The sequence below is a fragment of the Anabrus simplex genome, chromosome 8, assembly GCF_040414725.1.
Source record: "Anabrus simplex isolate iqAnaSimp1 chromosome 8, ASM4041472v1, whole genome shotgun sequence".
Lineage (NCBI taxonomy): Eukaryota > Metazoa > Arthropoda > Insecta > Orthoptera > Tettigoniidae > Anabrus > Anabrus simplex.
In genome coordinates this window covers 140,709,045-140,723,562 of record NC_090272.1, presented here as the reverse complement: position 1 = coordinate 140,723,562, position 14,518 = coordinate 140,709,045, and the positions used below count along the sequence as shown (strand labels likewise).

Genomic DNA, 14,518 nt, shown 5'->3' with positions numbered 1-14,518 from the left:
TGCTGGTGGTTTTGTATCCAAATTAGTGTAATCCTTTATCACAAACTTACACCAGAAACATGTTTTCAGAGGTAATCTGCCTGCCTTGGCACGCAGGCCCACACTCAACACTCACATAGTAGAATTTAAAGAATCAGTAAAATACCAAATCACAATCACTAGAGGAACATAAGACTGAAAACGTATTTAGGCATATTGCCTTCTGTATCTCCCGCCTAACCGGGAGTATCCAGCTCCATTTCGTTACTTTTCAAAGTCTTTTAAGGAACAAGGCTAATGGCGTCCATCTCACAGCTCGCTCAGAACAAGACTCCTCGCTCGCTAGTTGACGAGACAGAAAAACAACTGCAGAGCGCTCCGTTCAAGAGAGACACTACACATGCTCAAGTCAAGGATTAGCTTATTGGGCCAATAAGGAAAATCAAAATTATTGACGTAATAATGGATTTTAAATGCATTTTAAATAGCCACAGTACCGGCACATAAATTAACGGCAATGCAATAATGCCCGAGAATTGCAGATAAGGTCCCCACACACAAATATATATGTTCAACAAATCAGGGTAACGTAAATTATTGTCTCGGTATCGTTCTGAAGTAGAAATGACCAGCATACTCAAGTATGCATTCATTAACAATGGAATGGATAATAAAGTTTGTGACTTGAATTTGAACAGTATCCCTCTTCTTTCATAACAGTTAAAAGTTAAATAATTTTACATAACATAAAATTACATAGTAAAAAATGTATGAAGTCATGTCTCCAATGTCGATGGCCGGTCTATGCGCGTGTACGTACAGTAGTTACTGTACATTATGATCGTGGACTCAGGAGTCGGAGAATCAATGTACAGTCACTCCAAAACAGAATACTGTATCAAGATACCTTGACGTCAAGAGCTGGGCTGAGTGGCTTAGACGGTTGAGGCGATGGCCTTGTGACCCCAACTTGGCAGGTTCGATCCTAGCTCAGTCCGGTGGTATTTGAAGGTGCTCAAATACGTCAGCCTGGTGTCAGTAGATTTACTGGCATGTAAAAAAACTCCTGAAAAACAAAATTTTGGCACCTCGGTGTCTCCAAAAACCGTCAAAGTGGTTAGTGGGACCTAAATGCAATAACATTATTATTATTATTATTATTATTATTATTATTATTGACATCAAGAGTACGCTCATTCAGTTTTGGAGCGCCTGTACATTGCTTTTAAAAAAAATGCAGTTTTTTTGGCAATGGATAATCCGCAGGACAGTTAATCGAGGGACGGAGAATCGAGGTTTTACTGTAAATGAATCCATTTACAGCCGACTCATTACTTTGAAGGGGATATTATCGTAAATGAAGTGTAGGATATTTATTCAGCTGCAATAAGGTACTATAAACAGATGCTCATAGCCCAGAGGACCAAGATATGTCAACTGTAAAGAATGTTAGACCGCTTTCCGTCTGGCTTACGTACTGTCGTGTTAATGAACAAGTAGAGTGAAAAAATTGAAGTTTTATCATCAGTTTATAACACTGAAAACAATTATGTCACTCAGCAAGTCCAGTATTAGTGGAAGTGATAAATCCTGTGGATATAATAGTAAAGTTCGGAAAATGCTGTATAAATGGTTCATTGATCATAATCCACGATGAGCTGTTTTTTTACACGAATTGTTTAATAAAATAGTCTTTTACCTATTTACACAGTATAACAATACTCAACAAAATTAGCTTGTAGTGCATTCTTGTAAAGATCTCTCATAACAGAATGTTTAAAAGTTTTTATATATCGCTTCAAGGCCAGTTGTATATTTTTAATAGCTATTAAGATATAATTAAAAAAGGAAATTTTATCTGAAATGCTATAATTAATTTTATGCATAGTTACAAACATTTAACAACGCCAGGAGATATACATGTACAAGACTGTATACAGAACATTTTATATCTTTTCTAGAAGTTTATATGGAGGTATTTAGTCTTTGTTTTTCAACTATCCAAATGTTTTATGGTATAACGCAATTGTAAATAATAAACTTATTTTAGAAGGTTCTGTGTTTGTACATACATATATTATAAATTCTAATGTAACTAGTTAAATATCCTTGTTACTTCCTCCTAGGCTGATGATGGCAAATAAAATTGCCAAAACCTGTACCAAAAATAACAATAAAAATGTGACGTTTTAATTATTTCACATTTTTATAGTATTGAACAGGTGGAAAACTCTACCCTTATCTTTGACTGTAAATCTCGTTTCAATATGGGACAATAATGAAATTTTTGATGTTAAAATAGCAATAGCATAGTCACAGACTTGACAGAGGGGTGTGAGAATAGACAGTCTCCCCTATTATACACATGGTCAATTCTCCCGTACAATGACTTCAAGAACATTAAGCCATAAAGCTTTATGGGCACAGCTGCAAACTAGGGTTCTGAGTTCTAATGTATTCCATTCTAGCTCACCCTAAAGGTTATGATTTTACAGAAACAAATAAAATTCACAGGTACTACTAAAAACAAATTTGTGAACTTTATGATTTAACAAAGCAAGATGCATTGATTTTTGTCCATTTATGCACATTACTATTGCTGTAAATTCATTCAGAATATCCACTGGTGTCAATGCTCATTATAACAATTTGGTACTATGTGTTAATACTTTCACTGAGCAATAGATTTACAATTGGTCTCCTTTTCTTCTAGTATTTCAAAAAAACAATAATTTTATTTAATCTCAATTTGCTGCATGAATGAAACTCCTTTCTGGCGAATAAATCAACTGACCTTTTTTTGAACTGCTCCAAACGTTCAGGGCTCTGGGCACCCATAGGCCGTGAGAAGTCCCTGAAGGAGGCTGGATCTGAGAGATCTAACTCTTCCGACTCATAATCGGCTAGAATCCATGGAAACACTGGATACTGCATGAGGTCATTGTACGATCGCCCAGCCAAGGTGTTCAAGTGCATCAGGTACTGAAAGTTGGAGATCTCGCCACGCTGAAAAAGAATTACCGTACATATTTTGATTGATTAAACAACTAGTTTTTGCAGCTACAACTACATGTTAATTGCTGTCATAGCCTTACTGTCTGCTGTTGTAATAAGGGGGTGACTGAATACCGTTTCTTGTGCTATGATTCTTTATGATGTTCCAGGCATGTTATTAAATAGCATTCACAGTCCGAGTGACCATCAGTATTAGTGGTCCTCCTCTGTCAATTGCCAATGATCTCCCAGAGAGTGGATGAGCAGGAAGAGATATAGAGCATCTACTTGCTCTAGTGATGGAAAATTACCCATAAAAGTGGAAGAGTTACTAGATGGCCAATGGCATAGGATGGCAAAGGCAACAGGAAACCACTCCATTAAAATCCTGCTAAGGTTTTGCAAGATAATCTTATGGCTGGTCCTTATGGCTTATGGTTTCATTCACTGTAGAATGTTCAGAGGGCTTAAACAGATCCCCAAATGAATCTTTGGAAGGAAATACTTTGAATGGAGTCACAACAGAATGAATGAAAATCCACAGCCTGTTTCCAGTCATTCGTCCGGGTCAGGAATTGAATGAAAGAAGCCCCCATCTAGCAGCGAGGATAGGAATTGGGCCGGCTGCCAAAGCCACGATGACAGAATGAATATGCCACCACAATTTAAACACACACATGAAATGTTCAAGGTCAACTACAACCAGGCAAACTTCATACTGTCAAGAAAGAGGCAGGTATCCACAACTTAAATCTCGTTGGAATATCAGAGACTCGATGGAGAAGTACAGGACACATAACCACAAAATTTTGGAATACTATCTATTTCTCGAGGAACTATAACTAAGTTTCAATGGACTTGCCTTACTGATACCTAAATCCGTACTAATAATAATATTATTCTTAAAAAGTAGTTAGTGGGACGTAAAGCAAATAACATTATTATTAATAATATTATTACTATTTTTTTGCTACTTGCTTTACGTCACACTGACACAGATAGGTCTTATGGTGACGATGGGATAGGAAAGGGCTAGGACTGGGAAGGAAGCAGCTGTGGCCTTAATTAAGGTACAGCCCCAGTATTTGCCTGGTGTGAAAATGGGAAACCACGGAAAACAATATTCAGGGCTGCCGATGGTGAGGTTCGAACCCACTATCTCCCGGATGCAAACTCATAGCTGTGCGCCCCTAACCACATGGCCAACTCATCCGGTAATATTCAGCCTATGATACCGTCTGGCGGCAAGGCCTACTCTACAAGCTGATGAAGATCATTCCATGCCAACAAATTACGAAGCTTATTGATAACATGATTGGAAACAGAGGATTTCAGGTTATTATGGGAAACAAAACCAGTAGCCAGAAATTCCCCCAAAATGGTCTCCCACAAGGTTCTGTTCTAGCCCCACTGCTCTTTAGGCTTTACATTGCTGATATGCCAGAAACTGTCAGCAAAAAATTCGGATATGTTGATGATTGGGCCATTGCAACTATGCACACTCACTTTAAACCCATGGAAGAAACTCTTAACATCTGATTTGTCTGTGCTTGCAGAGTATTTTCGTAAATGGAGGCTTCGACCTAATGCATCAAAAACAGAGGTGACTTGTTTCCATCTCAACAACAGACAATCCAATAGGACTCTGGAAGTCTACTTTGATGGTACACAACTTACCCACAATAAGGAACCAACATACCTGGGAGTCACGCTAGACAGGACCCTGTCGTTTAAAACACATCTCACAAAAACTGCTGCGAAACTGAGAACAAGAAACAACATCAAACAAAGCTTTGTGGAACCACATGGGGATCATCCGCCACAACTCTGCGGATATCTGCGTTGAGCTTGGTATACTCTGCGGCGGAGTACTGCGCACCAGTATGGTTGAACAGCATCCATACTAACAAAGTTGACGTCCAACTTAATAGTACTACGTGAATTATTAGAGGAACAATCAGGTCTACTCCCACCATCTGGCTGCCTGTCCTAAGTAACATACCACCCCCTAACCTGCGAAGGAAAGTAGCTATGATCAGAGAATACAACAAGATCCTAGCGAACCCTGGACCAGCAGTACAGTCTGACATCTCACACCTCAAACTCAAACGACTTCCTTCAAGACATCCACCTCTTGCAGCCGACATCAATCACATCGGGTTCGTGTTTTTTTTTTTTTCAATTTGCTTTACGTTGCACCAACACAGATATGTCTTATGGCGACGATGGGATAGAAAAGGCCTAGGAATTAGAAGGAAGTGGCCCTGGCCTTAATTAAGGTACAGCCCCGGCATTTGCCTGGTGTGAAAATGGGAAACCACGGAAACCATCTTCAGAGCTGCCGACAGTGGGGCTCGGACCCACTATCTCCCGATTACTGGATACTGGCCGTACTTAAGCGACTGCAGCTATCGAGCTTGGTACACATCGGGTTCAACATCACCGATTCCTGGAGGGAAGAATGGATGCAAAATGCTCCAGCAACATGCCTGGAAATGCCATGCATCGATAATACAGTTCCAGGGTTTGATCAACCTCGCAAGCTATGGTCAGTGCTCAACCGACTCAGGACGGGACACGGAAGATGTGGGGATTCACTTTTTAAATGGCGAATGCTGTCCTCACGGGTATGTGACTGTGGTGCACCGCGACAAAATATTAAACACATCAGGGAGGAATGCAGCATCAGAGCATTTGGAGGGCCATATGAAGACTTCTTGTTAGCAACCCCAAAATGTATTGAGTACATACAAGGTCTAGATGTTTGTTTGTAGTTTGGTTCATTTGTAATAATGTATTTGTATGCCATATAAAAAACAAACAAACAAACAAATAAATACGAGGGCTATTTTTTTTTCAAGGTCCGATTGGTCACGAAATGAAACAGCAGTACAAATTTGACACTTTTCTATTAGTAACACTTACTGATACATCACAGCTATTTTTCAACATAGTCGCCTCGCAGATTGAGACATTTGTCGTAGCGTGGTACCAACTTGTCAATGCCCTCTTGATAGAACGTTGCCGCCTGCGCCTGTAACCATCTTTGTACGCCGGTCTGCAGCGCCTCGTTGGTGTCAAAACACTGTCCTCCTAGCCAGCGTTTCATGTGAGCAAAGAGGTGAAAATCTGATGGAGCCAGGTCCGGACTGTATGCTGGGTGATTGAAAACGTCCCACTGGAAACGCTGCAGGAGGTTTGTAGTGGCAGCTGCAGTGTGCGGCCGAGCATTGTCATGGAGGAGGACAATGCCTGATGACAACATCCCTCTCCGCTTATTCTGAATTGCCCATCGTAGACGTTGAATAGTCGCACAGTATGCGGCTGCAGTGATGGTGGAATCACGTTCCATGAATTCCACCAACAGAACTCCTTTCCAGTCCCAGAACACAGTAGACATACACTTTCTGTTGCAGAATGTTCGCTTAAATTTCTTTGGCTTACTCGGGGAGTGCGAATGCATCCACTGTTTGGATTGCTCTTTTGTTTCTTCCGTTTCAAAATGAACCCATGTCTCGTCCCCTGTGACAATTTTGTTCAAAAAATCCGGTCCTTCATCATGGTAGCGCCAGAGAAACGCTAAAGCGGCGCCCATTCGCTGTGTTTTTGACGGTCAGACAGCATCTTCGGAACCCATCTCGCACAAAGTTTGCGGTACTGAAGTCTCACTCACAATAGTGTAGAGAGCTCACCTGGAAATTTCAGGAAACGAAGCACTCAACACAGAAATTGTGAACCGAAGATTTTCTCGAATTGCCTGATCCACACGCTGAACAAGATCATCGGTTGACACACGCTTCCTTCCCTGGCCGCCTGCAACATGGACGTCTGTACGCCCTGCTGTAAAGTTCCTGCACCATTGTCGCACTTTGCTGTCGCTCATGCACGTTTCACCATACACACGACTTATTCGGCGATGAAATTCGGCTGCATTGCACACCTCAGCCTAAAGAAATCGAATTACACCGCGCACTTCACACTTGGCGGGCGAAGCGATCGTTGTAGCCATGCTTACGAGCGTGCTGCACGTTCACTACTGACGGGACTGAGATGAGGCGCATAACGGTCATTTCAGAGACGTTGCGCAACACATCTGCGCAGCGGTTCATCATATATTTGTGGGCGTTTGACTGTCGCGACCGATCGGACCTTGAAAAAAATATAGCCCAAATAAATAAATAAATAAATAAATAAATAAATAAATAAATAAATAAATAAATAATAAATAATAAATAATGAATGAATGAATGAATGAATGAATAAATAAATAAATAAATAAATAAATAAATAAATAAATAAATAAATAAATAAATAACCATTGATGCTTTCATGGCTTGTACTTAGACATGATATAGACTTTTGGGCTTATGCCGTGTCAAGAAAATAAGGTTAAATTCTTAATGTTTCACAGAGAGCTTTGCTCTGCATCTTCAGAAGGAAATCTTGACTGTTCACGAGGAAGACTTCTCCAAGAATGAAATTTGAATTTAGACGTTAATAATGGTATTTTCATTCGTCACCAGATGGCTCACCATATGTGGTACAGCGCTAGCATTCGAAGCGGAAGCTGACGGAACCATCAGAATCAGTCTGAGAGGGAGTCGCATAACATAACAGGTATACACACATATGAAAGTATGACACTGGCACAAGCCTGGAATGAAACATCTGGTGATGAGGAACGTACAAATTTCGAAAACACCGAAACGAAATAACAATAATGAAGGGACAAGGAAGATAACTACCTACGTAAATCCTTAATGGCTGGGGCAACCACGTATTACTTAACTGATAGGCAGTGTCCCTGTTGAAATTGTTAGAATTTCTACGTATTTCCACAGCTTCCTATATAATCCTGAACCTGTAGTGTCTAGTGTGGGTAAGAGCTCAAGCATCTTGGAACACAACATCATGTCCCAACGATAGGGCATACTCAGCTATTGCTGATTTGTCTGGCTGGTTGAGACAAATACTTCGTTCATGTTCCTTGATATGAGTACCAATGGACTGGCATGTTTGGCCAATGTATATCTTGCTGCAAGTACAGGGAATTTTGTATACCCCAGGATGTAAAAGTGGGGACAATTTGTCCTTGGTTTTACTTAGACTGTGAGCAATTTTAGTGACTGTGCCAAACACAGTTTTTATATTGTATTTGCAGAGGACCTTGGCAATACGATCTGGTGTGTTGTGAATGTAAGGCAGGTAGGCAGTTCCCTTCACTTCTTGCTTCTGTTAGCTTTGCTTGGTCGTTTCTCTGGGACGCAGGGCTCAATGAATCTGCACATCGCTGTAACCATTACCCTTGAACGTAACTTTGAGTGTGTCCATCTCCACCTGGATATTTGATGGCTCACACATTCGTATCGCCCTCTTGCTGAGTGTCGTGAGAATGCCTTATTTTTGTGCTGGTGTGGGTAGGCTTACGACAGATGGTATGTCCTAAGGAGCTGCCCAGTTTCTTTCTTACTAGAACATCCAAGAAATGAAGGCATCCACCAGCTCCATCTCCATAGTAAATTTAATTTCAATATGAAAGTATGACATTGACACAAGTCATCTCCATAGTGAATTTAATTTCAATATGAAAGTATGACACTGATACAAGCCTGGAATTAAACATCTGGTGATGAGGAACATACGAATTTGGAATTCAATTACATTCTGAATACTGACACTACAAAAGTGATAAATCACAAATGGCATTCCTTAAACAGTTAACTTTTTCCAAAACTTACCACCCATCTCTGAGTGACTGAAGTTTCACCAATTAAACTAGACAAGAGCCCTGCTCCTTGCTCCACATTTGCTGTGCGTTTCTGGCCTGCAACTGACTGCAGAGCACTATCTGCAATTGCTGTTGCAAAAGTCATAAATCTGAAAAGAAATGAAACAATGATAAGAAAGTGAAACCTATTTTTCAAACATTAACAATAATAATAATAATAATAATAATAATAATAATAATAATAATAATTGGTTTTATGACCCACTAACTACATTTTTGGTTTTCAGAGGGGCTGAGATGCCAGAATTTTGCCCTGCAGGTGTTCTTTTATGTGTCAATTGAGGCTGGTATATTTCAGCAGCTTCAAATATCACCACATCAGGTCAAAACTTGCCAAATTGGGCTCAGAAGACCAGTGCCTCTACCATCTGAGCCACTCAGCCTGGCACTCAGTAAGGCCGCTATTAACTGAGAGTGCCTAGTGGTGCAACTAGTTGTTCTGGCAAGTCGCGAACCATTGGATAAATGGGACCTATTAGCCGCGGGTGACTAGTGACAACTGAACAACTAGTCGCCAGCGGTCATCTGAGCCGGCAACTGCTCTGGCGACTCGTAGTTGCTCAAATGCATGACAGGGCATTGCAATAAATGTAACCCACTAGCCATGAGCGACTAGTGGCGCAACTAAATCTATTAAAGAAACTATTTTAAATATTTTGGGTTGGGTCCACCTTGTCAATACACTTTAATGATTGAAAATTATTTATTCTATCAACTAGTTGCCCGATGTATCTGCGCGCGCATACGGAATATCACCCGAGCTTGTGCTCTCCACCCACGTATTTCATTAGCTTGTTGGTGTCATGCTGTGGTAGAGTGAATACTTTACTCGTTCATGTGCATTACCATATTGTGATATTTCTTCTATTAATGAACAGTAAAACATCAAATAAACTAGAATAATAAATGAAGGAGATGACAAATCTATTTGAAAGTCGAATACTGACCGAGCAAGTGGCTGTGCAGTTTGGGTCACATAACTATCCGCTTGAACTTGGGAGATAGTGGTTTTGAACCCCACAGTCGGCAACTCTGAAGATAGTTTTCCGTGGTTTTCCATTTTCACACCAGGCAAATACTGGGGATGTACCTTAATTTAGGCCACGGTCACTTCCTTCCCACTCCTGGCTCTTTCCTATCCCATCCTTGTCATAAGACCTATCCGTGTCTGTGTGACGTAAAGCAGGTTGTAAAGAAATATTTGAAAAAGACAGTCGAAGAAATACTGAACAATTAATTTTTGAGGTTGAAAGAAAACTGGCCATTTGAGATTCCAGCATTGAAACTTACACAAAGTAGAAATATTGAATTCTTGGAAGAGCATTTTAAAGAACTTCATTCCAGAATTCGAAGAAAAACCCTGGGACGAGAAGTGTGTTCTAAGTGATTGTTATACTACGTTTACTACTCAATGTAGAAATGTGTAATATTTATAAAAATTCTATATCATTTAAATTTGTACCATTGTCTTGCTATATTAGTGAATTATAGCTGAATTATAGCTCAGATGGATTGGGTAAACTGAAGAGCAAATAACTTTTTGTAGACCTGAAGTTTTATTTAAGAAAACTTAAATATTTTGTTTTTTTGCTAATGGCTTTACATCGCACCGACACAGATAGGTCTTATGGCGACAATGGGATAAGAAAGGCCTAGGAGTTAGAAGGAAGCGGCTGTGGCCTTAATTAAGGTACAGCCCCAGCACATGCCTGGTATGAAAATGGGAAACCATGGAAAACCATCTTCAGGGCTGCCAACAGTGGGATTCGAACCCACCATCTCCCGGATGCAAGCTCACAGTCGCGCGCCCCTAACTGCTTGGTCAACTCGCATGGTAACTTAAATATTACTGGCACAACGTTTTTTCAGTATTTTATAAGCAATAATACCTAATATTAATTAAAGTTGTACAATAAACATAAGTTGCTTTTTTTTTACCTACCTTATTTACTACAAGTTACTATTATTATTACTGGTTACTAACATTATTTTCAAAGCAAAGTAAATATTTTTTTTACAGAAATAATTTTATAATAACTAACATTCATGTTTTTAAAATTAGAATTATTTTAAATATATTTTGTTAGGAAGAATTAGTTAGCACGCAACAACTATGAAACCGTTAATAACTAATGTATGTATGTATGTATGTACATACATCCACCCCTTGTCCTGTTTCTCTATGGGTCGAGTATGAAGTAAGATGAATCTTCGGAACAAGTTTTTACGACCGGATGCCATTCCTGTCATCAACCTCAAAGGAGTTAATGAGCAATTACTAATCAATAACCAAAATAATTTGTCATGGATTCAAATAAGATTTTTTCAAAATTATGGATAATTTATGCAGCCAAGCAATTAATAAAATGACGATTTCAACATGCGAATGTAATTGAAAATCTTACTCTAGGCCGTACTTAGTTCATTAGCCAACGTATAATATAATCCTCTAGTCAGTCGAGAAACAGACACAGGATGTTCTCGCATTTTTCTAACCCTTTGCCTTTTCATTTCTAATAGAAGAGCAGGGAGAAGAAGTTCATCATAGGACACCATTCTCTCTCTGGTGACTACTCTCTGGTGTGAATTGAGCAATTATTCACAAGTTGCACCACCGATCACTAGGTACTTAAATCTGGAGCAACTAGTCGCGCCACTAGTCGCCTTCGGCTAATAACGCCATAAGAGTTACAAATTTTAAATATAAGTGTAAAACCAAGGAGTTCTGAGTGCATTACTATTCTTATGAACAGTACACTAATGGTATTGCTATATCTCTCCAGTAAGATTATACGACCAAATCATTCATAAAAGATTATCACAACATAGCCATGGTAATTAAATTATTGTACAATCAAATAATGGAGACTTGCCAATGAGGGCATATGTCAGGTTGACAATGCAGAGACTGAAGGACTAAAAAGAAACTTGGCAAGATAATAAGGGTTATTCTGAGATATTGGATAGCATGTTGCAGTGGGATTGCTAGTTCATAATGTGATGTACTTGGTTCAACAAATCGTAAGAATAAATACCATCCTGAAGAGATGTACTTATGAGCAGAATAGGAAGACTAGACCACAAAAGCTATGACTCAAGAGAACAAACTTCTAACAAATGATATTCTCATCCTTGAATGGTCTCTTTCTACTCTCATTAGATTTAATTTGTATTTGGACTCAAAATGAAAGTACCAAGTTAGTTGTAGGTAGTCTTATTCAACTGATAACTAAAAGGTCGGTTGTACATAGTCCTACTCAACTAATAACTAAAAGGTCGGTGGTCAATTTCTTACTATCCAACAGAACTATATTTCTGATGAGCAAGTACAACTGCTAGTATTTCTACGAGGGCAAATCAAAAAGTAAGTTACACTTCCAAGTTATGGCCATTTATGAAACTACCTACACATAAGCAACATGGCTTTGACAACATACAATGTAAGTTCACTTTTCCACATAGTCCCCTAAAAGACTAAACATTTCTCGGAACGGCCAACCAACTTTTCGATTCCGGATGCGTAGAAATCACCTCCAGCGCTATGTAACCTCCTGGAGACAGCTGCTTTCACCTCTTCATCGTTTCAGAATCATTGTCCACTGAGATCCTTTTTCAGTTTACCGAACACATGTTAATTGCAAGGTGCTAAGTCTAGTCTAATGGAGAATGTTGCCATACATCCCACCTGAATCGCTGCAGCAGTTAGGATATTTGGCAGGCCGTGTGAGGTGTTGCGTTATCGTGCAAACATATTACACCAGTGCTCAATTTTCCCTGCTGCTTTTCTTTAATTGCCTTACGCAACCGGTTCAACGTTTGACAATATAAAGCCGAGTGAATGTCGTGCCTTTTGGCATAAATTCAACATACACCACACCCTCCACGTCAAAGAACACCATCGCCATTACCTTTCCTGCTGAAGGTTGAACCATAGCCTTCTTTCGTGGTGGTGATGTGGTGTGCACCCATTCTATCGATGTTCTCTTGGTTTTGGGGGTGAAGTGGTGGACCATGTTTCATACCCTGTGATGATTCGCTGCAGAAACTCATTGCCCTCCACAGAATACCATTGCAAAAATTCCAGTGACGATTGGAAACGTCCCTTGTGAACATCAGTTAGCAGACGTGGGACCCATTTTTGACACTGTTTACAAAATCCAAGGTGCTAGTGAACAATGGAGAACACACTACCATACAAAATGTTCAGCATGCTGGCAATTTCCTGCAGGGTTATGCACCGATTCTCTCTAATGATCACATCCGCATGGTCAACATTTGTAATGATACTGGACATTGCACGCCTGCCTTCGCAATATTCGTCTGTGAGATCCATGCGTCTGGCGTCAAATTGCTTACACCACTTTACAATAACTGGGCGATAAATTTCATGCTCACCATATACAGCAGAGATTTCACGATGAATGTCCGTGCAACTGAGCTGCTTAGCCCATAGAAATCCGATTGTTGCACGCACCTCCAATTTGGAGTGAACATCCAGTTGATGCGCCATTGAGCACACACAACATGACAGGATACCATACCAACCTTCCTACCGGACGTGTCAGCAGTTACTGCAGCTTCCTCCGCACTGGCCACAGTCATAACACACAGCATGCTCTCGTGGCGAGCTAGTGTAACTTAATTTTTGATTTGCCCTCGTATCTTCAATTTCCTGCCCCATTACCACTAAGATCTCCCTCACACCAGTCTCCAATCCTATCCTCAGTTCTCTAGTTACAATATTTCTTTCTTGAAGGATTCTATGGAATCACCAGATGAAGGTCAAGTTGTAGACAGAGTTAGTGACTCTTCTCAGGTTTATTTAAAAAATCAATAAAAGTGTGCACCAGGGCTGCAGTAATGTCATCTTATCAAACATCACTTATATGGATATGGTGTCTGATGTTGCAATATCCTTACTTTTATACCAAAATATTAAATATGGTACTCTCTCTTTTCAATAATCTCCATGAAGAAGGGGGGCAGGGGAGGTTAATTTTATTACAGGCTTTAATAGTAGATATTTAAAAATAAAACATACAAAATATATAAAAACCAGACTGACCTTTGGTAAACTTTGTTGCGGACCTTCCTTTGGAATGCTAAAAGGTAGTTACGTCCATCCCCAGAGAACACCTCAAGAGCCATAGGCTGAAGTAGATATCTTCTCTTATGGACTTCTCTATAACACAGAATAAACATAACACTAACATCTAGTGGTTATTTACAATGCTGTATCATGTTTGGAAAGTTACGGTGTCAGTACTTGAAGGAGCATGTCACAAACATGGACATGTTGCTAACAACTTTTGTAACATTTGCTAATTTTTTCCTCTTCTTGTGGTTTAAATACACACCAACACTCACAGGTTTGCAGGAACGGTGGGGTGGGAAGAGAATAAGACAGGGAAGTTAGTGACTGTCGCCTTAATTAAAATTCTGAATAAAACACAACACAGTAAATAAACAAACTGAACAAAATACAAGATATCATGGTTAAACAAATTCAAATAATTATTAATTTCATTGCCAATCAGTACACAGAACTAATAGTGGAACTTTGGCTATGTCATTCAAATAAAGTGAGTAACATTTCCATAAAATTTGGTACTGATATTGAATTGTATGTCTCGGTGTAACAATGAGACTTTGTAAATGCTATCCTCTCTAAAATTTTACAGGTACAATACAACTTCGTTACAGCAACATTAGTTACAGCGACAACTAATCTACAGTGTTAGGTATATTCGGTGGTAC

General features: G+C 39.6%; 1 protein-coding gene across 1 annotated transcript in view; it reads right to left on the bottom strand.

Moving 5' to 3' along the window:
* The window catches only part of bchs (WD repeat and FYVE domain containing 3 bchs), a 478,767-nt gene that overhangs the window by 93,191 nt on the left and 371,058 nt on the right, over positions 1–14,518 (bottom strand). Inside the window, exons 42-44 of the mRNA XM_067152491.2 lie at positions 13,827–13,943; positions 8,712–8,850; positions 2,774–2,985 (exon numbers count right to left, since the gene is read on the bottom strand). Coding sequence (XP_067008592.2) covers positions 2,774–2,985; positions 8,712–8,850; positions 13,827–13,943 — 468 coding nt within the window. The remainder of the gene's footprint in view (positions 1–2,773; positions 2,986–8,711; positions 8,851–13,826; positions 13,944–14,518) is intronic.